Here is a 26439-nt window from a genome sequence, read left to right on the forward strand (position 1 = left end):
CATTTTCTTTGAATCTTAAGAGAGCACTTGAACTGCTGCAAGTTTTCACATTTGGTTCGAGATTGGTTTGAGTTCAATTCTGCCTCCTTTGATTTCTAGAGTTTGAAACATCAGTGTGAGTATTCTGTATAGTGCTAGTGGCAGCTGTTCACCACTGTACATTGTAAAAAAAAAATTACATGATTTATCAAATTTTTTCTTTTGTCAAATCAACTTAGATATTTTATGTTGTTCAGATAACATAATATTTAGAGCATCCAGGTTATACTTACTTTAAGTTAAACCACCAATTGTTTTTTTTTACAGTGTATCTAGGAAACTTAGGAGGAGAAGACACTAGTTTTACAACAGACCTCAGTGTTTTGCTCCATGTGTAAAGACCAGTCAATAATACCTGGAGAAAGCTATCCATAAACATTCCAACTCTTCTTAATGGCAGTGACTCCTCCTGAATCCACACTAACCAGCCAATGGCACACTCACAGTCAGATGCACACATTTTCATGGTGCTCTCTAGTGGTGAAAGAAAACGTGTAGATTGGTGCTTGTATCTCAAGTAAATTTGTACTTGAAAAGCATTTTACCTGTTCATTTCAGCTGTTAATGCATCTCTTTTTTGAGAAATGGACTTGAGAACAACTCTTTGAGTTTTCTCTAATGTATTTTACACTACCATTCATTATCATTCAAATTTAAAAATGGCTTATTTCTAATTTAATATATATTACAAATGTCATTTATTCCTGTGATGGCAAAGCAGAATTATTAGTAATCATTTCTCCAGAAATCATTCTAATATGCTGATTTGATGCTCAAGGAACATTTCTTCGTATTATCAATGTTGAAAACAATTATGCTACTTAATATGTTTGTGAAAACCATGATACATTTTTATAGGATTCTTTGATGAACAAAGTTGAAAAGTGCAACATTTATTTGAAATAGAAATCTTTTGTAACTTGATAAATGTTAATCAACTGAATGTGTTCTTGCTGAATAAAAGTATTAATTAAATATATATACTGTATGTATATATATATATATTCTTTGGCTTAATCAAGCACACTTGTTTTGTCTCCATAAGATGGCGCTGTGTGCACAGTGGAGAATCTGCCAAAGTCATCTCCAATGATGTAATAATAATAATACAAAATTATAAAAATGAAAATATCCTCACAAATATAGTAAAACATTTCAAAAACCAACTTGTGAGGACGTCTTCACTATTTTAAATGCTAATAAATCTAATAATGTCAGCAGGTATTTTTGAGGAATAGAGGTAGTTGTGAGTTGCTGTTGAAACAACCCGGATTGCTGCTCAGTGCTCACTATAGCATTGTTTTTTTGAATGCTGGTTTACCTACCAGGCTTAACCACTTAACAACTTAACCAGTAAAGTTGACTTGCCTTCCTGTGTGGAGTGCGGCCAAACACTGCAGCACATGCAGGAAGCCATTAGGAGTCAGTGTAAGTAGACGCATGTATCTATCTTGTCTCACCTCATTTTCCCGGTTCCCTTTCTTTCACGCTCTTTGAAGAGGACATGAGTTATATGTTATCCATACTTCTCCTCCACCCATTTTCTACCTTTGTTCTTTCCTCTGTGGCGGTTAAATAACACGGTGTGTGGGATCACACAGTTTTAGGCTATTTGCAGTTTTAGGCTATTCAGCTCTTGAAGTTGTCAGTACAGTGTGTGCTGTTTTTCATTATAGAGTGGGGTGAGAAGAGGAATGCTCTTATAGCAATTCCCACTCTTTCAACCTTTCACCCTGTCATTGCCCCATTGTTTCTCTCTTTGAACTTCTTCTCTTCTCATTTTGCTTCTTTAATGTGCTCTCAACCAGCTCGTTTCTCTATCCCACATCTCTTTTTGTTTCTGTTCCACACTTTTTACTTTTTTGTGTGTGCAATTGTGATTTCTCAACAGATTGTTGGTTTCTTGAGAGTCATATCTGCACGTATACTGTATATAAGGGTATGTAAGGGTATGTATGGTCAACTGGCCATTCATTTAAAATAAAACTCACTTTTTGGCTGTACATTATCTCTCATATTACATGGCTACTCGAAGTCATCTGCTGACTACCTATAAAGAAATGACCAAAAATCCCATATACTGTACCTGTTCAAGTTCTGCCTTTAAAGCAACAAGTTATTGTGTTAGTTCAAACAAAAATGGAAATTGTCATCATATACTGACCCCTGATCCTTTCCAAACCTGTATAACTTCCCAAACAAAAGAGGATTTTGTGAGAAATGTCTAAATGTGTTTTGTCCATACAATGGAAGTCAATGATCACCAAAACTGATTGGTTGCCCACATTCTTCAAAATATCTCATTTTTCAGTATTTAGTGTTTTGTGAACTATCCCTCTAATATAGATAATCAAAGTGAACAGGATTTTTTGTTGGTTTGTTGTTGTGTGTGTGTGTGTGTGTGTGTGTGTGTGTGTGTGTGTGTGTGTGTGTGTGTGTGTGTGTGTGTGTGTGTGTGTGTGTGTGTTTGTTCAACACTTACTTAGTGAATTTGAACATTGAACAACAATTGTTTAAAATCACATTGAGCTATTATAGCACTTGAAATGGTTTCTCTAAAGTTTTTATCTGTTGTTGTGTCTGCTGTATCCCAAAATGTCCTACTTTGGATCTTTTAGTGATATTATGCCCTTTTGTTCCTTTTGCAACTTTTGTTAGAGAGAGAGTGTGTGTGTGTGTGTGTGTGTGTGTGTGTGTGTGTGTGTGTGTGTGTGTGTGTGTGTGTGTGTGTGTGTGTGTGTGTGTGTGTGTGTGTGTGTGTGTGTGTGTGTGTGTGTGTGTGTGTGTGTGTGTGTGTGTGTGTGTGTGTGTGTGTGTGTGTGTGTGACTGTGTGTGACTGTGTGTGTGCGTGCGTGCGTGCGTGCGTGAAACAGACTGTCAATAGAAAGATAAATGACATCTTTTACAGCACAGAAAAAGTGCTCTCTATCTGCTCTCATTCTGCTTGTATTTTCTTTTTCTTGGGTGAAGTAGATCTTTTGATACTCTTCACATACAATGTTAGATAGTAAGACACTGGTCAGACCAGCCTAAAACTTAATGCAAACACACATACAGTACACACTGAATGATAATAAAGGCACATAAAGGAGAAAGAATGACATTGACTTTCAGTGAAAAGAAATTAAGATTAAAAGTGTGTTGAGTATAAAGACAGACTTTTTTTTGTCTGCTTCTCTTTCTTAAAGGAATAATTCACCCAAAAATAAAGTATGTCATTATTTACTCAGGCTGATGTATTATACTGTATATTTTAGTCATTATTCAGTGATACTCTTCCTCTCCAGAACCTCTGCTCTCCGATTCATGAAAAACTCATTCTGGTTTGTGAATACATTGTTCAGTTTAATTTGAAACAACTCAGAAGAATGATTCTTTTTGGATCTCAGTTTCAACTCAATGATCTGGCCACATCTGTTTTCAGCTCACTAGAAGAAAAGAATATCAGTTAGAAAATTACTTACATTTTTCAACTTACACTATAGTTCAAAAGTTTGGGGTCAGTAAGTATTTTTTTTAAATGTTTATGAAGGAAGTCTCTTATGCTCACCAAAGCTGCTTTTGTTTGATCAAAAATACAGTAAAAACCATAATACAGTGACATTTTAGTACATAGTACAGTTTAAAATGTTTTCTATTTTGAATATTTTAAAAGGTATTTTTTCCTGTGATGGCAAAGCTGAATTTTCAATAGCCATTACTGCAGTCTCACATCATCCTTCAGAAATCATTCTATGCTTATTTGATGGTCAAGAAAGATTTCTTATTATTACCAATGTTGAAAACAGTTGTGGCTGCTCAATATTTTTGTGGAAACCATACTACATATTCTCAGGATTCTATGACGAATAGAAAGTTCAAAAGAACAGTATTTATTTGAAATAGAACTCTTTTGAAACATTATAAACATCTTTACAGTCACTTTTGATCAATTTAATGTATCCTTGCTGAATATAAGTAGTAATTTATTTTCTTTTTTTTTAAATTGGAATAAAAAAGCTATAAAAAAGCTACCTGAAAAAATTTCATTTGTATCCCAATAATAAAATTATACTTGTTAATAATGACATCATTTCCCTTTTTGGCTGAACTACCCCTTTAAGACAGTTCTGGTGTGTGTGTGTGTGTGTGTGTGTGTGTGTGTGTGTGTGTGTGTGTGTGTGTGTGTGTGTGTGTGTGTGTGTGTGTGTGTGTGTGTGTGTGTGTGTGTGTGTGTGTGTGTGTGTGTGTGTGTGTGTGTGTGTGTGTGTGTGTGTGTGTGTGTGTGTGTGTGTGTGTGTGTGTGTGTGTGTGTGTGTGTGTGTGTGTGTGTGTGTGTGTGTGTGTGTGTGTGTGTGTGTGTGTGTGTGTGTGTGTGTTTTCCTATTATGGCATCTGGAAGGGCAAGATTGAGCATGCAAGAGATACAATCCTTTAGAAAGTTCTCCAGTGTCCATCCCTTTTCTCTGACATTCACATTTATGCACACAGTGAACGAATTTCCAAAGTCTAGCAAAGTCATGAGAACAGGAAATGACCTCGATTCTGAGTTTGCCCCCAAGTGTAACCCCAAGCAAACAGATTGTGTTCACTGTTCAGACAAAGAACAGTGGACCAATGTGTGTTGTTATGAGTGTGTTACATATTTTCAATAAGTCTACAGGGACACATGGGGGAATATCCGGCCGTAATCCTGATGCTTGGGCTTTACAAGGGCTGAATTGAAGTATTTTAGTGTGATTCTCTGATTGACTGTTTTATGGCACTGGTCTTATTGTCACCTGGGGAATCACAGCAGTCAAACAGAAGGGGGTTGGGCAGGGAATCGTTTGAAAGCAGGAAGGTTGAACGGATAACAATAGGCAAATTGAATGGAGAGCTGAAGTCTGTGTATCCAGCTTCCCTGAAAGAGACCGGTTACTCACACTGACGCACCAACAGGTTGTGCGACGTGTGCTGCATTGAGTTCACAGATATTGAGACCCTGATATTGTCTTTCCCTAGAGATGTCGTTCACCCAGAAAATGAAAATGGTGTCATTCGCCCTAATGTCTTTAACCTGTATGCATTTCTTTCTTCTATGGAATACAAAAGAAGGTATTTTGAAGAAATGTTTTTTTTTTTTCTTGGATCACTCTGACCTCCCCTGAACAGACAAAAATATTTGAGATTTTCTTCAAAATACCTTCTTTTGTGTTCCACAGAAGAAAGTCATACAGGTTTTGAACCACATAAGTGTGAATTAATGATGACAGAATTTTCAGTTTTGGTTAAATGTTCCCTTTAATTAAAACATACTTACTATTATGTCACTCTGTATGTATTCTTTCAAGAACGTGTGTGTTTTCACATTTTTATAGTCAAACTCTAATAGTAAATAATTTGTAAATGTCTGTGCATGTGTGTCTTTGTGTCCATCTGTTCTGCTGTATTCCAGCTGCTTGACCCACACCCTCAGCACTGGCCCCTCATTGGCTGATGAGAACCTTGTCTGGAGAAGTTAGTCTGGGCCCTTATGAGGATGCACATCTAAACCCTGGACTGGACTTTCTCTAAAATTGGAATTGAGCCTTGATTCAGACTCCATGTTTTTAATTTGTGTCAGTCTTGAATTGATCTTTGAAACAAACAGTATAATGAAATCTTTCTAAGAGGCATTCCGGCTTTGGACTGACTGTCAGTATTTGTTAGAAGACAAAACACAATAATGAAACTTCATGATATCATCTTTACAGGTTTCAAACCTGCAGCCTTTGGCCGAAGTTTTTATCTCACAGACACTTTTGGTTTCGCTTTGCATCTGGACTGGTTTTTCAAAATTCCTCTGTCATGGGATTGAACTGGATGGATCACTGTGGTTGTGATATAAGCATGACTTATGAGGCACAGTTGTGTGTTTAGAACATTCTGGGTTTTTTCTTATCCAGCAAATGTTCTCCATATGTTTAAGAGTGGCCTTTGATGCAGAATATAGACTCCATCATTTGTGTCTGTTGAATTCGGTTCAAATGGCTACTTTTTTTTTTTTTTTTTGGCAAGCAACATCTCTAATAGTAGACGTTTTACCAGTGGCTGTTTCGTAGGGCTCTAAAAAGCATGACATTCCTGTATATTTTCCCTGTCTGCAGCCTGTAACACACTGTAAAAAAAAATTACATCCCCAAGTCAAAAATTTCTAGTGTCTAGAATCTAGTGATTTTTCAATTAGTCTGACGTATTATTTCTCATTGAGCCAATGTTAACAGACTATTGCAATAAGAATTGCACTTGGGCGAATTTAAAAATATAGATGTGACCAGTCACCAGAAAATTTTGACTTGGAGAGGTTCGACATTTTTTACAGTGCATCACAACTTAAGATAAATAAGGAGATTTCAGATTGCATACTTTTCTAGACAAGTGCCATTAAGGTGAATAGGAAATGTAACGGCTGGTTTCATATTACATTTTAAACTTGTCATAGTAATGTGACTCTTGTCATCTTATTGGGAAATAAATTCAAATTTGTAGGGAATAGAAATGGTCAAAAACTCAAACTCAGTAATCAACAAAGTGTGTAGAATTGCATAAGAAAGAGAGAAGCAATTGTTTTAAAGCAGAAGTCTGATGAACTTCTCTTTTTATTTTTAAATTTTACATAAATAAATCTATACACGTGAAATGAAACCTCAGGTCACATTTCAGCCAAAAATCTAAAGAATAAAAAAGTAATTTATGTATGTGTGTATATACAGTACAGTGTGTGTGTGTGTGTGTGTGTGTGTGTGTGTGTGTGTGTACCGGTATGTATGTATGTATATATATATATATATATATATATATATGTATGTGTGTGTGTGAGAGAGAGAGTGTGTATATATATTAGAAATATATATATATATATATATATTTTTTTTTTTTACATTGTCTTTATGTAACATATTATTTCTTACTTCCGTTTATTATTATTTTTTTCTATTTATTTATTTATTAAATTATGGGGTGAAATATGACTGGTTCTTGACAGGTTTCATGGAATTCACCATATTCACCACCTTCTGCGGATCCAGTCCTTGTTTTCCAACAAACTCTCCGCGCAAACTTTGCCTTTTGGCTTTCTCTCTATGTGTTCAATGGCATACCTCTGCCTTCCTACTACTTGGAGGCTAAGTGTGTTAGAGAGAAAGAGAGAGAGAGAGAGAGAGAGAGAGAGAGAGAGAGAGAGAGAGCGAGAGCGAGCATGCGGCACTGGAGAGCATTTTGAGCTTTACCCCCTCAGTGAGAAGTCAAGCAACAGAGTGAAACAGAGAGACATAGAAAGCAAACCTCCTATAGTTGGACTTTTCCTAGCTCTCCAAGACTTGAGTACTGGAATGGATTTCCTCTAAAACTTTGGATGTCATTGCGCAACTGTGGAGTTTACGCACAGTAGGGATCTTTAAAGTTGTGTTGTCTGAGCGTGTGTATGTGAGCCGTGCTTTGAGGCGTGAGTGTGACAGAAGTGTGCTCGGAGCAATGTCAGGTGTCACACGGAAAGGTTCTGGGAGACCAGGATATTACTACAGGCTCCTGGGTCGAACGAGGCTACAGAGACAACGCAGCCGCTCCAGGAGTAGAAGCAGAGCCACAAACAATAGGGGTAAACATCATGTTATAACTTTACTACTCTGTTTCTGAAATATATTCCCTCTCACTTTTTACATTTTTTTTTCGTTTAGTTAATAAATGGTGCTGTATATCTTGGTAATACCCATAACTGTTACACACTGTCACAGTAGTAAAACATCATAACAGCCCACATTAGAGTGCAACTGCCATAAACACAGTTATTACCGCTTTGTTTATTGTAGCACTCTTGTTCACTTCTTTTGAAAAGTGTGTTTTTTTTGGGGGGGGGGTGTTGGCTGGAAAAAAATTATTCACATTATTTAAATTCTGAAGAAGAACATCTATTGAATAAAAAATGTATCTCTTTAATTTGCACTTCTCTTTAGTTCTAAAAAAAACTGGATGCAAACTCTTCCTCTTTAACCAGCTCATTTTTAGACTTGCTATTAATGTTTCATTTCACAGCCTAGTAACTATATATTGAAGGGGACACGTCATTTAATATTCAAAATAATTGTTGCACTGAGTTTTTGTTGCATTAGTGGTAGGACTTTTTTCAGAGCCTCTTTCTGCAGGTTAAATCTTTATGCCAGTAGGTGGCGATAACTGTTTTTGTATATTGTGAAAGAGTCATTGAGTCATTCACTCAGCCAATCGTCTCTACCACTGTATGTGTTGCTTTTTCAATGCTGAACATCTGATTCTGCTCTGACTTTGTTTGGAAAACATTTTTTTTACAACAATTACAATGTCTAATTTGACAAATGTATTTATTCATAACATTCTGTAATGTGAAGTACAGTATTAATTTCGTGTTCATAGAAATGTGGTATAAAAGTAAAATCAACATTGAGTAATCATGCCTGTGGCCAAATCACAGCTGTAGAGCACAGTAAATATTATGCGATTTGTATTTTTCATTTTTTATGTATTTTCTGATTATCTTCTTTAACTTTTCGTTCCCTCTGAACTTGAGTATTTTAGGTTTCATGTACAAAAAGCTTAGTCACTCCATCAGTTTAGTGTCAGTTTTAACACCTAAGTGTCACCAGGACAGAACCGCACAAGTCGTAAATTTGAGTTAACGAGTCCTCATTCGGAGCGGGCGGAGTGAGCGTCTGTGTGTGGAGAGGGGGTTATTATCTGCTATAACTTTGAGGTTAACGGATTAGTTCACTTCAGAATTAAAATTTACTGATAATTTACTCATCCCCACGTCATCCAAGATGTTCATGTCTATCTTTCTTCAGTTGAAAAGAAATTAAGGTTTTTGAGGAAAACATTCCAGGATTTTCCTCCATATAGTGGACTTCAACGGGGACTAACGGGTTGAAGGTCCAAATTGCATTTTCAATGCAGCTTCAAAGAGCTCTGCACGATCCCAGCCGAGGAATAAGGGCGTTATCCAGTGAGACGATCGGTCATTTTCTATAAAATAAAAATATATATACTTTTTAACCACAAATGCTCGTCTTGCACGTCCATCACGTAATCACGTTGGAAAGGTCAGGCGGTAACGTGACTGTAGGGTAGGGTGAAAAACTCTCAAACTTCAAAATCGTCCGACATCGTTATTTTACCTATTTTTTTATAAATTTTTTTGTAAAGGCCGTTTGACTTAGTCTTTGCATGTTCATTTTGTAAACACTAGGTCTGTACTTACGCCTACGTCACGCGTGACCTGTGAACGTGATCGTGAACGCGAGCGCTTAATGTGTGGCGCATCACAGCTATTGCAAGACATTTACATTTACATTTATTCATTTAGCAAATGCTTTTATCCAAAGCGGCTTACAAATGAGAACAATAGAAGCAGTTAAACTAACAGTAGGACAACAATATGCAAGTGCTATGACCCTTCTCAGTTTAATCTAACGCAGAATTATTTTTATTTTATTTTTGTTATAGAACAGAATAGAATATAGTAGAGAAAGTGTTAGTATTACTGGATTAAGTGCTGTCGAAAAAGAAGCGTCTTTCAGCCGTTTCTTTTTAGATGAGCATTTGTGGTTAAGAAATATGTAAATGTAAAAAAAAAAAAATAGAATATGACTGATCGTTTCGCTAGATAAGACTCTTATTCCTCAGCTGGGATCGTGCAGAGCTCTTTGAAGCTGGACTTCAACCCGTTGATAACCGTTGTAGTCCACTATATGGAGAATCCTGGAATTGTTTCCTCAAAAACCTTAATGTCTTTTCGACTGAAAAAAGTAAAACATAAATATCTTGGATGACATGGGGGTGAGTACATTATCAAATTTTTATTTTAATTCTGAAGTGAACTAATCCTTTAAACAACAAGACAGGTGACCAGCCACAAGTATTAAACCTGACACAACAAACACACTTTTACTCACAATTTTTCAAACCAGTCAAGCAGGATCTCTGTAGTTCAGTATGGCTCAACAAGCGCCTGCACTCTCTCTCACACACATGCTCTGTGTAATTTCAGATGTGATGGCTGTGAATGGCTCCTTTAAACTCTCATCCAGGTTATGGCTATCTGGGCGCATTACATGGGGTCGACTGAGATCCCTGAGTCATTCCAACACAAATTCAATCACTGAGAGAATCAATTCATGTAGTAGATGAGGTGCTTTGTGATGGGGCTTTGTAATGGCACAGCTGTTTTGGGGACTTTGCAGCTTCAAGGTGACATCACCGTGATAAACTTTTGAAGTGAAAGGCAGTCCCTCCAGAATACAACACAGAATCAACAAAATGCCTAATTTTTTATTTAATTTTAATTTTAATAATTCCCCATTTCACTAGAAAATTATCTAAATTATAAAAATGATTTATATTTATCTAACTGAATTATCCATAAGTTGTAATGTATTTATATATTATTTATATATTATATATATATATATATTAGATTTTATTTCAGATTTGTGAAGAATGGGTAAGGCTGTGCACCACACTCAATATCCAAGTCTTTCCAAGTCTAAAAAAAATGTCCATAGGTCATTTTACAAGTTAAAATGTATCAAATGTAATTCTGGGAATTACCACCACAAAATCGGTCATTTTGATCCCAAAAATCTGAAAAAAATTGTGAAATCATGGTGGAACTGAAAAGGTTCCAGAAGCAGTAAGCTCAGTGTCTCAAGTCTTAAGCTCAGTGTGTGTGTGTCTGTGTGTGTGTGTGTGTGTGTGTGTGTGTGTGTGTGTGTGTGTGTGTGTGTGTGTGTGTGTGTGTGTGTGTGTGTGTGTGTGTGTGTGTGTGTGTGTGTGTGTGTGTGTGTGTGTGTGTGTGTGTGTGTGTGTGTGTGTGTGTGTGTGTGTGTGTGTGTTTTTTTGCTCGATTGATAATGATATTCTCTGTTAAGTGACTCATGCACAATGGAGTACAAGTATGTGTGGGTTTTAATTTATCAAGATTTTTGTTTGACGGAGGGAGAGAGATTCAGAAAGTTTTCCAGTTGAGTGAGTGATTGTCATAAAAGTTTTGCATGTTTTTGTTGGTGTGGATGCACAATCTGTGTTAGAGGTTCATTTCTTGTTTACTGTTGTTTAATGTACTCATGTTAAGGAAGGCATAATGTTTCAATTTATATGTGCACACAAAATATTTATTTGATAATAATAATAATAATAATAATTGTCTCAATGTATTACAAAATTATGATTATTATTAAAAATACAATTACATTATTAAAATTTACAAATATTCATTGTTAGTTCATGGTAGCTCAGGTCCATTGAATAAAATACATCTTTTTGTTTTTAATAATGATTTAGTAAATGTTCAAATGAACATGGATTAATAAATGCTTTAGAAGTATTTTTCATTTTTAGTTCATACAAATATAGTTAACTAATGTTAACAAATGTAACCATTTTGTTATTATTATTATAACCAATACATTATTATTTTATATTCACAATATATTCACATTTTATTTTCCTTCAATCAGAATCAAATTTCAGAGAGCTGTGTAATAAAAAAAAATTAAACATACAAACTTATTATGATTCGTGTGAAGATGTACATCATCATTGGAATCATGCAAATTGCGTGTACTTGGAACAGAATTATGAGCTTTGTTATCTGCGGTGCTGCATGGGTTCTGCTGTCTGATATCTTATCAGTTCATGCCTGACAGAAGATGACAGCACTTTGGATCTGAATATTCAAATTCTGCACCAGTATGAGGTAATGGTGCCTCCATGAGCTCACCTGAGCTCAACCCTCTTACATAACCAATTACACACACACACCCCACACAGGGAGGATAAACACACTTAATAACACTGTTTGAGCTTGTTCGAGAACATGCATAAGATCTGGAGAGCAAATTGTAGCCTCTACGTATAGTAAGACATGCATCCACCACAGCCAGCTGCATGTGAGTGTTTGTAGAGTGTGTTTTCTTTCTAGCTCTCGCTTCCTTCCTCCCCTCTGTTCATTTTTGATAATACAGCATTACATCACCACTGTCCCAGCTGCTAAATGGACAACATGTGAAACACACACACTGTGTGAGGAATAACCTGTTCTGGGAAGTTACAGGACAAACCCAGCTCTTCCCACAGTTGATGTGTTTTCTGCTATGCTATGGTTATTAATGTCTGATTAGGAAACACATGGGATCATGATAAGTGGGCTTAGCGGGCTACTGACAGTTGCTTGCAGCTGTGGGTTTCACATGTTTACTTTGCATTATCTCACAGGAACGAAATGTTAGAAGATTATGGTAGAGATTGTCCTGTACTAGTGATGCAGGTTTCAGTGATCCAGTTTCACAGTTTCTTACTCTAGATATGACCCAGATGAATACGGAGAAGCTGAATGTCACTTTGTTGGAGTCGTGACACATTGAGTCATGGTACTGGGGCAAAGTGGGTTCGAGTTTGGCCCACAACACGCCTTGAACATCTTTTCATCATCATTTCCTATCTACTGCTGTGGCCAAGTAGTTAATGCATTCCAGTCCCATTCTTACCTATTCTCATTGCTGTCAACTGTGGTCTAGTGGTTATTGTATTCGAATCAAAGCATTAGCCTGTGGTGCTCATGTTGGACAGTGCTAAATCTGTCTGACTCGCAATACTTCCTGATCCCAATCTCATTTCTTCTTTTGATTGTCTTTCTGTTATACTGATAAACTGAATGCATTTTAAATTTTAAACCAGATTTAAATATTTATCATCAATACATCCACTTTGTTTCAATCCTTCACTTTTGTTGTTGTCATGTCTCTATAGAGCTCAGGCCTAGTAGTTAGAGCATGTGATTTGGTGCTAATGTGGGCAATGTGAAGTTAAATCTGGAACCCAACACTTTCGGGTCCCATTTCTTTTCCCCTTCATTTCTTATCATCTCTTCACTTTAATTATGTCATTCCTCCACATAGTTGTGGCCTATAGTTGGTGCATGTGATTTGATACGTGGTGCTAACATGGGCAAGAAGTGGTTGAATTTGGCTCATTTTCTGATCCCCATCCTTTTCTGTCATCTCTTCATTATATTTGTTGTCATGTTTCTTACAGAACTGTGGTTTAGTAGTTAGTACAGGTGCTTTCATACATTGTGCTGTGGTCGCTTATAGGCAACTTTTAGTTATACCTGGCTCAGAGTTTTCTTATTCCCACTTCTTCTCATCATACTTTTCTGTAACCTCACTACTATGCCTAGTAACAAAAAGGCTGAATTGATCATACTCTGTGCTTAGAAGTTTGGAAAAACAGAGTGAATGCTGTAGAGAATGTTGATTGATTTGAACCGCAATCCTGCTGGAGATTCCATTTAAGCATTGCATCTATTTTTACATGAAACTCAAAGAGTGATCTGATAAAAATGTCTCAACTTTCATAGGGTGTGTGTGTGTGTGTGTGTGTGTGTGTGTGTGTGTGTGTGTGTGTGTGTGTGTGTGTGTGTGTGTGTGTGTGTTTACAGTTATAGTGTAATCCAGAGAGTGCAAACTTAACTGAAGATCTGGGTCAGGTTGGAAAATCAAAACAGACAAAGGAAGAAAGTGAAAGAACAGGAAAGAGAGTGTGATAAAGACGTGAAAGACAGGAAATGAAGAGAACGAGGGAGGTGAAAGGACAGTCGAGAGAATAGTGATTAAACAGAAATGGAAACAGAAAGCTGTGTCAGAATCATCTGATAGCTGGATGTTCTACAGTCTGACGTTCAGTTAAATATTTTTCTAGCTTCTAGCTTTGTTATTGGTTTTCTATATTTGCTGTGTGTGTGTGTGTGTGTGTGTGTGTGTGTGTGTGTGTGTGTGTGTGTGTGTGTGTGTGTGTGTGTGTGTGTGTGTGTGTGTGTGTGTGTGTGTGTGTGTGTGTGTGTGTGTGTGTGTGTGATGTCTTGGAATGTCTGAGTTTTCTTCAACACGATGTGTAAAAACACCAACTTCCCTTCGCTGCGTTTTCACATACACATCGCACGTTCACACAGACACACTCTCACTCTATCTCTCACTCACAATGATATCTGACCAAAAAAAAAAATTATTAAAAAAAGTCCCTTTTTTTAAAGTCTGTGGTCTGAAGGTTGAATACACTTCATCAAATTCTTTCCCTTTTTTGATGTGCTGCATTATTTCATAGAGAGGGGTTTTAGTGCTGTTCATTTGCATTAGTTGTGTTCAACTTCTCTTTTTGTTGTTCTTTTAGTAACTAAAGGGTTGAAAGAGTCGTCCTTTAAGCTATTTCCTTTTATCCTCTTTACATTAGTGGAAGAGGTATTTTAATGGACCTGGGCCACTAATATAAGTTTCAAGTTCAGTCATTTTTTAGGGATGATTCGGGATAACTGAGATCATAGTCCAGCACGGCGCAAAGCCACTAAACCAGATTCTGCTCCAGGCAGACTGTCCCTGTTATTAGTGTACTGTAAGTTGTTTTGGGCAGAAAGCATGTGGTGTGTGGTTTGTTAATTGTATTGGCTTCAATCATGAGCAGTCTGATGTACCACAGAACCCTGCAGAGAACAGATCGAACTCATAATGTGCCGTCTCGCTCCATCTCTGACTCCTTTACTCATTATGCACTATTAGGTTACTGTTGACTCATTTAATCCTCTGCACCTCATTGCATAACAAATGGTCACTATGCATACAACTAACCGGATGAGATGAAATCAAATACACGTGTCTGTTATGATGCAGCATTGTCATATTGCACATGCTGGACTCTTTGAAAAAGCTGCCAGGCCAAACATAGATTTGGAAAATAGGCCACCTGACAGACAGTTTTACTGTCTCTTAGTATAATGTTTTATTCTACCATTTTCTATTTTCAAAGAGCTGACAGTTGGGCATCTCTTTTGCGTGTTTATGTATATGTGTGCTCTTTTGCATTGCTGTAAAGTCATTCAAGCACAGCAGATGCAGGAAGTTTTTGAATTCTATAGGAAGGCATCCACACACCCTTTGCATACTAAAACCGTATTGTGATAATGACTCTGACATTTTCCTTTAAAGGTCCACTATATTGTTTTGACAGTAAAAAAATATACTATTATTTTACGATTGCAGATGAAAAGAATCACAGGTGATAAACAAAATGTGCAAATGCACGTGAAGGTGAAGTAAATATGAGAGAAATAGTTGGTATTTGTGATTTATGAATAATTTCCATATACATAATATATTACGTACTGTACAAACTATAGCCTACAGTGCCAATAAAATGATTAAAACTTTTAGGAATTAGTTTGTTTTCTGCATTACTTTGTCATAAAATGTCACCAGATCTTCATCAAAGTCACAAGTATAGACAAAACACTATGTGCTTAAGCTAGCAACACGCAAACAATTAAAATCGTTCATGTTTTTACTGAACACATCCCCATGAACATTCACAGTGACAACCGCATTAGTGAGTTTCTAATATCCTGTTCACACAGAAGCTTACAATAGCGTTTTGAACACTGTCTGTATGAACTTGCAACGGGATCTAACAACTGTAGCCATAGTGACTAAAGTAACAAAGATGGCGACGTAAATAAAACTGTCAAGTATAACGTTTGAAATGACAGAAGTCGAGGCGCAAGTTCATCCGTCAAATGAACTGACAGGAGTTTTAATACCTGAGTGAGAGTGGAGCATTTGGGTCCCATACAACTCATGGAAGCTGCTCTGGTGGAAGACAGTGACTCTAAAAGTCTAGAAACTTCAAATTACATGCAGGTTATACCATGTCTTTGTAAGTTACCGAAACCACATTCAGAAAATAGTGTCACAATTCCTTCAAAGATATGATGCTGACTGTGTATGGATTTAAAGACATCAATCTTTATTTCCAAGCATTTACTGTATACTGTCGCTCCGAGCAAGATGATGCATTGCAAACCTTTTTTAATATAATATAGTACAATTTAGTAATAGGGGATTGTATTTATTGTAATATTTAATGTATATTCGAGTCAATTTCTGCTAATAATCCTAGATATATGCTCATGCTTAATATTTCCTGCATTATAAAGAAATCTATTTTGTGTTACTGGTTAGTTACTGTGTCGGCAGTGTGAAGTATAGACAAACACCCATCATAACGCTTTCTATATATTGCTTATCCTGCCTGGACCTTGGCAGCTTTTCCTGCCTAAAAGACCATAAACATTAAAGATAATGTTCCAGGTATCAATTAATGTACATACATATAGCTTAAAAACTGTTAATGTGTGACTGATACTCTGTAAATCGGGTGATTTTAGGTCAAGGTTTTGGTGTTGAAATCGTAAGATGGCCGCTCGAACACTTCCGGTGGCTTCTCCGTCTGATGGCTGTTTAGAACGCAATGAGCAATCCAGTCATTTATATAGATCAGTATTGTACACACAATTCAGGAGGATTTAAAATAGTGAGGATCATGTGAAAAGACCTCAGATTTAACCATGTTTCAATAAATTTGTGAGGACTTTTCACAAATATGTCTACAACATTCCAGTGTGTCCGCATGTTTAGTCAGGTTTTGTATTTGTTCAGTGCTCGTATGTGTTAGATCATGAGGCATGTTCCGTAACTTCATTCTCACTCAGGAATGTCCTCTACAGGAAAAACTGGAAACATTGTGTCCCAGCCCACTGCTCAGGAAGTGTGTTTTCTGCCCCTGTGTGAGTGCATGTGCTGATAGTCTCTGTTAGAGAGTTTTCTAAGACTGACTCAATTCTCAGCAGGTTTGAGATGTGGTTGCTATGGGAACAGCAGAGCCTGATTGTCCTGTATGACCACTGGGAAGGTTCCTGTCAATCACGGTGCCTGTGAGGACAACTAGGTCTAATGGAAACACATGTTTAACTCAAGGAGAGAGACAAATATGCAGGTGTTGGTGTGTGGCAGTTTTACATTTTCAGCTAAAGACGGAAAACTTTGTATGCGTTCTGGCCATTCATTTACATGACAACAGCGTTTTGGGGGCCTGAAAACGCACATTTTTGAAAAAAATACTGTTATCGACTGCAAAAATGCGAATTTGTAAAAACGGTGACGTCATGCGCATGCATATTACATGTTCAGTATATAGTCGCATATTTTTTCTTTACAAAGTGACATCGGCAACTGGCCTGGCATGCATAATACAGCCTTCTTAGTTGTTTTCACAGATCCGTGTGAGCGGGATCGTTTTGACAACGTCTGTACAAAGGAAATGTCTGCACAACGTCTGTTTTTAGTGCATTGTTGTTGTGTAAACGTACCGTTACTCAGCAAAAGATATTCAACAGCAAACATCTACACGGGTCTTTTATCAGTGTCTAAGAAATTAAATTAATTTCTGTTTGACTTCTGTGACTGAAAAACACAACCTGTGGTGAAGGACTTGTTTTCATTGAAGTTAAAAGTAAAACTTTGTACATCAATAAAACAGAAGTATATTACACACATTTTTTTTTATTTGACAAATTAGTCACTCTAAAAATGACAGTATGCAGTGGTATGTTTTTTTTATTTTGTTTGTTTCTCGATATTTTTTATTATGAGATAATTAAAAAATATATGTATAAAGAATTTATAATAAAATTTTAAATATTAATATTTAAATGATAAACATGAATTATCATTGTCACTGGGTATCCAAGGAAGATGACGAAGATCAAGAATAACAATCAGGTTTATTTAAACAACTCTAACAAGCAAGTCAGCGTTTAAACGTTAACACCAACAATACTCGACACACACTGAGTGAACAGGAAGAACTTATATAGACAATGGTGATAATTAAACACAGCTGAACCAAACTTACTAATAATGATGTGTGACCATGGAGACAGAAGACGGGCCAGAACTCAACCAAGGGAATACATGTGACAAATGAAAACAAACTAAAAGTCCATTAGAAAAAGAAAAAAAAACTAACTGAACATAACTGTGACAATCATATAATAACTTTTATATTTAAATGAATATTTAAAAATCCTTTTGTCATATTTTTGTCCAATATTTGTGTTTAATTAATTAATTTTACCTTTGTGATGATAATTAGTCATATGCACCATGGTAATAATTTTCAAATATTGAAGAGACTGTAGATGGTTTGCACTCTGAAAAAATAGACAAAGTCTTTAACAAAAAGAATCAATTATTTTAATACCTTGCTCTATTAAAATAATTGATTCTTTTTGTTAAAGACTTTGTCTATTTTTTTAGAGTGCGAACCATCTACAGTCTCTTCAATATTTCATTGGTTTTCACGCACCTGGACTTATATCTAGCCTTCATCTGAGCGCAACAATATTTCCTTGTCAATAATTTTCAAATAACATATATTTTATTATTACATTTAGTATTTTTGTATTGAAATTATAAAATAATTATTTTATGATAATAATAATAATAATAATAATTAGCAGCCCTAATTGATTTACACATGCAATGTAATTAATCTTGTACCAAAATCATCTGACATGTAGCTACACGTGTAAATACAAAGTTCTGGCATGAAACTCTCGATGGCACAGGCCAATAGGTAATTTAACTTGTTCATAATCACATCGTTATCTATAGGGCGCAGCTGATTGGTTCCTGCTCTATCAGTAGCCAATGACCTCGCTGCTCAACCTTCAAATACTTGGGTAGCATTTTCCTTAGCAGTGCAGCGTGCTTTCAGAAACCTTTCACCTTCCCCAGCTCCACCTGTATAGATCTGCTATGGGTAATTCATGTGTGCTATATTGTACAGCCGCAGCATGTCTTACTTGCTCACAGCAGCGTGACGTGTATGAATTGGCAGAAGCAAGTCCCGTACTTGCCCTGCATCAGCAGCAATAACCTACAGTAGCAGTAGCAATAAAAGCAGCAGCGTAGCGGATCTATTCCCCCAAGACCAAAACATACAACATTGTCATACCCATTACCATGCCAAACACTCCGAGAGTTGTCATGATAGAAATAAAGACCTGTGTGTTTGCCATTTTTTTGTTCTGCCTAAGCTTACAGGTGGTTGACACTTGTGGAACAATCTTCTCCTGGGGAAGGAGTAGTAAACACATTAATCTAGAAACACACACATAGTAGCCACAAGGACTGATTTGGATGTCAGTTCAAGCACACACTCGCTCTCGCTCTCTCACAGCTGCGTTCCTTTACATCTTATATCTTTAACAAGCAGACACTGACACACTGAGGGAAAGTGAAAGACATCTCTCCCAGATCAAACTACTGTTGAATTCTCATTACACATCACCACTGGGCTTGATGGAAACTGGTTGTCTTGATTGAAGTTTAATAATCTGCTGTTGAAAGGGTTTTTAGCAGGATAATGTGAGACCTTTTCTCTTCTACTTGCTTCTTTTTCTTTCATGTCTGTGTTTAGCATTTTTGAAATCTGTTTTGAAAGTGATCGTCATCTGAGAGAAGATGTGTTTATGTATAGGGTAACAGATGTCCTACTGCAGTTTTCCTGGGTAACATCACAGGTTTTGTCTGCAAAGCCTGCAAAGTAAAATAATCCAAATAATTTTAATGATTAATGCACGTTAGCCCGCTATGAATTATTTCTAGCCCGCTGTACTAGAAATGCCCTTGGTTTTCATTTAAAAAAATGTTTCATTTCTTGTTCACCTTTATGTGTAGTTTACATGTCAAGCATTGACAGCTGAGTCCTGCTAGCCTGGCTAACGTCAGACCAAGTCTCATTTGAGACTTGGTCTGGGAACCACATGTTCATTTTCTCGTATTTGAGGCGTGGTTTACGAATGCCCAGAGACGTTTATTGGGCGCTATGAATGTCTATCAAATGTGCCTGTACGTAGCTCATAGCCAATCGCTTCAATTATACCAGATGACATATGTAGAGCGACAGAAATTCGACGAGGAAAAAGACGATGGGTCAAAGATTTATTTGTACACGATGGCGTTTAGCGAATATTACCGTTTGTGCAAGATAAACATGAGGGTAGAAGGTAACGTCGAGTCTGATGCCATGTTGGATCCATAGGTATACACAAACTGCTTCGGTGTCGTCATCGTCTTGCTGCTCCCTCCCCGTTCTGTGATTGGTTCCCTTTTTCAGGGGAAAATCTGGTCCATGGTGTCCAGGCTGCCTAGCAGCGTGAATAAAATCGCGCTGCGAGCAAGGCAGCATGGGGAAACCCAGGCTAGAGTCCTGCAGTGTGACATGCATTTTTGGGTAATACATGAAGGTTTTAGGCCTCATATTACTTCTTGAATGTATTATGATTGTACAAAATATTATATATTACAATTATAAAAATATGCAAAGAAAATTGTCACACTATGGGAATATTAACTGTAAATGACCTAGATAAAAGTGAACGTTGATTAAAATGGTATCAAATATTTAAATGAATAGTGACTAATCATAGGACTTTAACTTATAAATTTGAACCTACAGTATAATCTTAAACTATAGAAAAGTTCATGACCATGTAATTTCCCAGTCCACACAACATACCAGATGGTTGAAATCTGGGAAATTGGGTGAAACGATGCTTGAAAATAATTTATACTCCTGTTTGTGTGTGTGGGGTGGAAAAATGAGTTCTGACTGAAGACTTTGCTCAGACTGTGTCGTGTAGGGGGCTCAGTGTGTGATAGTGAGATCAGAGCGAAGCACTTAGCATAATCTGTTTCTAGATCTACAGTATGTGTACCTTTCTTGACACTGATTAAATGACGCAGTCAGTCAGGCTTCATTTTCACCATGTGAACACCAGCATTCCCCTGAAGGGCAGTAAGGAACAGTGAGAAGATTTAAGAGCTTTGTATACTGATAGCACAAGGAGGTGGAGTTGTGATGACTTTATTAATGGGCTGTTAGGATATCAGAAAACTTTTACATTATGACAGTGGCATGTGTTCTGTGGTATAATCTACGTATCGATCACACTGTGAGAGTCTAGCAGTCTACATCCACACTTGGATAACATGCTGGGATTTGTGCATGTGGGTTTATTCTTGGCTGTTATAAAGCTATCTGAATAAATAAATAAATACATTCACAGATTAACTTATTATGATGCTATATTATATCATTTTACAAATAAAAAAGATGAATGTGCATTATAGTGTGTATATTTTTAGTTTTTTTTTTATTTGCTTGGAATAAATAAATGTTATTGGATGTTTAAAGGAATAATGTCAAATTATTTTTTTGTACGTTCGGTCAATGGCCTTTTCCTATGTAAGATTTTATTGATGGACTTTTGTCATAACAAGGTAGAAACTTTTCTTTATAGCACAATAAGTTTAAAAAAAATCTCTCCCTGTCCCTCTGTCTCACAGACTCTCCACCCGAGAGAACAGGGCGGAGACGTAGCATGCCAGGCTCCGCCCCTGACAAAGCCCCGCCCATAATGGAGCCCACTGCCACTGCTGCTACACCCTTCAGAGTTACAGTGAGTATTATATATGTGTTTGTCATATGTAAGAGTGTGATTAAACGCAGTCTGGACTCCAGATGTGCACTACATACTGTGCTCAGATGTATTTTATCTTTATTGCTACTACTCTTCTGATCTTTTTAGTATTAAAACTTTAGCCATCCTAATAAATGTTAGGTTTAAAGCCATTTTGTCAAATACTAATTTCCTACTTCAGGATATAAACTTGAGCTGCGAAGGTGTTTTTTTATTTTTTATTAGAAAGCACCAATCCAGTGTACATTCAACCAAAGTCATGTTCAGCCAAATAGTTCACCAAACTCAAGATCTGGACCAAAACCAGAGGCTTAGACTAAATATATTCATCCTAGTATTAAGTTGAGGTCTAGATCAAGGCTATATTTATAGGCAATATTATTCATTAGGATATTACACAGAATTACAGACACAATAAAATTCAATTTAATGGGGATGTTTTATTGATGGGCATCAGAAGATTTAACAGCGTTTGAATGCTTACTGTAATTGTTATGAAACTAATGATATTGAAAAAAAAAAAAAATGAAAAAAATCTTCTCATGATTGAAAGGCAGTCTGTTAGCAATTGGTTTAAATTGAGGCTCACATAATGTGCCGGTTGTGGGAAGTGAATCATTAGCAATCAACAGCAGGTGGTATTCAGTAGTTTTCACCCTCTGTATGAAATCGAGTCCTGCAAAGCGTCCACATGGGCTTATGTGTGTTTGCTGCTTTATCATTGACTGAAAGCAGATGTAATTACATTTAAATGAGATCTCTGAGCTGACTCAAGGGCCACTTGACCTCTGAGCTTCTGCAGATTCAGGCCCAATTATTCGTCTAGCTTAGTGCGTAGTTTGCAGATATGTTCTGCGAAGTTAAAACATCTCCATCATAATTCGTCCTGATGCTGTACATGTACAATAGAAGATACCACATAGCTTAATGGTTAGGGCGATCTACACTACACAAGCAATTAGGGAAGTAATTGCAATCCCCCTGCACCCCCCGCTGGTAGGCATTGGTACTGTACCCTTTGAAATCAAGAGCTTGTGAGATTTTTCTCCCCTCTTCATTTCTGTGTCCTGTATTTATCTCTGTCCTTCCTTCCTTTTATCCTCCGTTCTGAGCTCTTATTCACTGTGCGTGACTAACACCATCAATAGGTCTATTTTTGACCATGATGCATTGACCTTGAACATTCTCAGATAAGAAAAATATTGAGATATACAGGACAGTCCATCTTAAAGGGATACTTCACCGTTTTTTCATATTAAACTATGTTATTCCCTTAACTAAAACGAGTTGATACATGTATTACTAGAATACTTTAGAATACTATACTATAGAAGATATTACTGCGCCGAAGTCGAAGTGCTTCCAAGCACTTGCTATGGTATTCCGCCATACAATATAGTTATCCATTTTACACGCTTAGAAAAGCGCAATGTTTTGTTTTGTGTCACCGTCCTAGGTCGAGTTACACTACGCGAGTAACTGTATTTAAATAGGGAAAACGTGGAGGTGTTTGGTAGCTTCTCTGCTTGGCCCATATTGAATGAACTGGACTAAGCTAAGTGCTAACAAAGTTTCGCCGCAAGACAGCGATTTAGTGCACGCACTGAGACGAGAGAGGTATGTATCAGCTCGTCTTAGTTAAGGGAATAACATAGTTTAATATGAAAAAACGGTGAAGTAACCCTTTAAGAAACAAGGATGAATAGTTTTGTCTTGAATGCTTTTAAATGTTTCTTTGGTAGTATAAGGGGTTTGTAGAAAAATATTTACAATAAGGTTAATTTCTTAAACATTAGTTAATGTATCATGTAAGTAACATGAACTAACCATGAGCAATACATTTGTGACTGTTTTTGTTAATCTTTGTTAACGTTAGTTAATAAAAAAATACAGCTGTTCATTGTTTGTTCATGTTAGTTCACAGTGCATTAACTAATGTTAACAAGATTTTAATAAAGTATTAGTAAATGTTGAAATTAACATTAACAAAGATGCTGTATAAGTGCAGTATTACCATAGTTACCAAAAATGGCTTTAGTTAAATGTATTTCAGATCGGGTTTTCCTTTGATTTTCTCCTGGCAGGTATTTGACGTAGGCTTTACTTAAGTTATTTTGCTTGCACCTAACCCAGATATGAAAAGGTGAAATGTGTTTTGTAATTTGTTTAGCCAAATCATCCTTGTGGTTCAACATAGACTTAAGGATGATGATGGGATCCTGCAAAAATGTGTGCCCAAAGGGACTCGTCATGGAATGATGATTCTGCCCTGGATATTGACTGTCAACATCCATGACCTGTTTGACAGACCTGCTCGATAGTTGCTTATTAACACAGCTTGACATTACACGCCATGACTGAATTATTTACTAGGGATGCAAAGAACATCTGTTTTGATAAATGATTCAATTATTTGTTCATTTATTCAGATTTTCCACAACTGTGCACTATGCTATGCATTGTGTAAAAAAATAAAAATAATAATATTACGGATCCTTCATACCAAGAAAAATAACTGTAACGATAACTATTGGCGTACACCTAAAGGACAATAACATTCAGTTTAGAGTGTATTGCAGTCATTTGGCGCTTAAAATGCTCAAACGAATTAAAATCGGGTGGATTCTGATTGGCTGTCAATGTTTTTATCATTCATTAGCTGGAAAAAAATTATTCTGAAAGTGATTACAACAATATAATCACAATATTATAGCTATATTGTGGACTTTCATATTATCAAAGGATTAGAATGGTTATTAAAAATGTATAGTTATAGTTATCATCTTTGGGGTGAGCAGCTCTTTACAATGAAAGAGCACCAGAAGAGTTTTTTAGTATAAATACTGGTATGTGGTAGAACACACACATTCTTTCCTCTGAACACGGCAACACATTTCTGTCATCATGTGACTTTCTCCTGTAAAGTTATTTTTCATTTAAAATATGATTCCTTGTGTTGCATATAGCATATCTAATTGTAGTTCATTTAAAACCTTAATTTGATGTTTAACAAAGAATGTTGTTTTGATACACATGATTGTGTATCCTTGCTGTTGAACTCTGTTTGATTGACATACTCAATGAAGCTTTAAAAAAAGTTTAATGACAACAGCAACTATCACAACACAGTTCACTTACATTCTTTCAAAAGCTTTCTATTTCAAATAAATGTATTGTTTAACTTTTTCAGTTCTTCTAATTATCCTGAAAAAAATCAAATAAATATTTAGCTGTTTTCAACATTGATAATAATAAGTAATGCTTCTTGAGCACCAAATCAGCATATTAGAATGATTTCTAAAGGATCATGTGACAGAAGACTGAAAATTCAGCATTGCCATCACAGGAATAAATGACATTTTAAAATATTTTAAAATAGAAAACAGTTTGTTTGTTTATATTGTAATAGCATTTCAATATTTGTACTGTATTTTTGATTAAATAAATGTAGCCTTGGTGAGCATAAGAGACTTACAGTATTTTAAAACATTAAAATGTCAGGCAACTCTACAGTAAAGATCATTGTTAGGTGTTTTTCTTTAGAGACCTGCTAAATGGTGCCCTTTATCTTAGTCATTTGGAGCTGATATTAAAGAACTGAAAATCAATTATGTTATGAAATATTTGTCGAACTGATTATCAGTTCACCCTTGACTTCATTCAAAGTGCATTGTTCGCTGAGACAACCTGGCAACATGAAATTATAAACTTATGAATTGATTGCAGCCCTACAATTTACCCTCTTTCACCTTTCAAAGCTAACATACAACATTTCCAGATCTGCTGCATTATTTTTTTTAAAAGTCATATAATGTTTGGACAGGGGAGCTTATTTATTATTCAGATGTCTTCTTGTAATTGTCTCTCTCAGTCCTCTTCTGGTTTGATTTGCTTTCTTTGGTGCTATCAAACTGTAGGCTGCAATACTCTGACTGATTGCTCTGTGATTAAGAGATGTCTGTGTGTAATAATTTGCATATATTGTGAATAGTAATCAGTAGGGTGCCTTTAATTATGTAGAATATGCAGATGTGTTAATTGGTAGGGGGGAACGGCCTGCTTTCTGTTTGTTTACTAACACTTTCTTGTCAGAAACTTCTCATTTTTCACTGTCTCACCTCTCTTTTCCTCTTGAAACTCTTTCTGCACCTTTTTTTTAATTGTCTCTCTCTTTCTCCATTGCCTTTCTCATTCTCTTCTTCTCACATTCTCAGCTTTTCTTTCTACTATAGCAGCCTCACAGTGAGGATGAGGATCATACTTTGTCCTTGACTCTCATTCTTGGTCCTTCTCGCTCTCATTCTTTCTTTTTCACTCTTTCTCACTTTATGCCTCCCTTTCCTTTCCATGCCCTTGATGCCAACATGCTGTCTCCATGGTAACTGGTGCCTAAAGGAAAGTGAGTCTTGAGCCGCAAAAAAATGTGACAGGTGCTTTCACGGAAAAGGGGTGTATAATGTGGGAGAATTAACGAGTGAGTGAATGTATGAAATGGTGGTGAAAGATCAATTTGAAATGAGGTTTTTTTTTGCTTGTAATTTATTATAATGTCTCTCTCTTATTCTCTGTAATTTCCTCATTAGGGATTTTTGAGTCGCAGGTTAAAGGGCTCAATAAAGCGGACTAAAAGTCAGCCTAAACTGGACAGGAACAGCAGTTTCAGACACATCCTGCCAGGCTTCAGACCAGTGGACAATGACAGGTAAACGGCATCAATTTTCTTTCTCATTCCAATCTTTTTTTAAAGCAGAAGTGTGTGTGTGATTTCTATGCCACTAAAATCATCAATTCCAACCAAACTGGAATAAATAAAAAACAAACTTGCTCATTCAGACAGAAATTTACTCTAAGTTTATAGAAGATCTGTGTTTTTGGCTAGTTTTAAACCAGTGGTTAGCAACCTTTTTTGACTCCAAGGCCCCCAATTGTCCTAAACAATATTCAAGTGTTTTGTTTCATCTTATTTTAATCATTGTAAACCATTTTGCGGCTGTGAAGT

General features: G+C 36.3%; 1 protein-coding gene and 2 long non-coding RNA genes across 6 annotated transcripts in view; 1 reads left to right on the plus strand and 2 right to left on the minus strand.

Moving 5' to 3' along the window:
- LOC309498358 overlaps nucleotides 1-18071 on the minus strand; it is a 179194-nt gene extending 161123 nt beyond the window's left edge. The window contains exon 1 of the long non-coding RNA XR_014205923.1: nucleotides 15350-18071. This is a non-coding gene — a long non-coding RNA (uncharacterized lncRNA). The remainder of the gene's footprint in view (nucleotides 1-15349) is intronic.
- dab2ipb (DAB2 interacting protein b) overlaps nucleotides 1-26439 on the plus strand; it is a 137008-nt gene that overhangs the window by 44127 nt on the left and 66442 nt on the right. For 3 of the 4 annotated variants that reach the window (XM_082169004.1, XM_082169006.1, XM_082169007.1), the window contains 2 exons: nucleotides 21307-21419; nucleotides 26024-26142. In XM_082169004.1, coding sequence (XP_082025130.1) covers nucleotides 21307-21419; nucleotides 26024-26142 — 232 coding nt within the window. Of the gene's footprint in view, nucleotides 1-7163; nucleotides 7638-21306; nucleotides 21420-26023; nucleotides 26143-26439 lie in introns of those variants that run through there. The other variant, XM_082169005.1, reaches the window with a different exon arrangement.
- Nucleotides 7899-9542, minus strand: LOC309498363. The gene is made up of 2 exons (XR_014205928.1): nucleotides 8334-9542; nucleotides 7899-8295 (listed from the first exon to the last, which is right to left on the minus strand). It is a non-coding gene; the product is annotated as an uncharacterized lncRNA (long non-coding RNA).

The sequence above is a fragment of the Leuciscus leuciscus genome, assembly GCF_965113295.1.
Source record: "Leuciscus leuciscus genome assembly, chromosome: 5".
Lineage (NCBI taxonomy): Eukaryota > Metazoa > Chordata > Actinopteri > Cypriniformes > Leuciscidae > Leuciscus > Leuciscus leuciscus.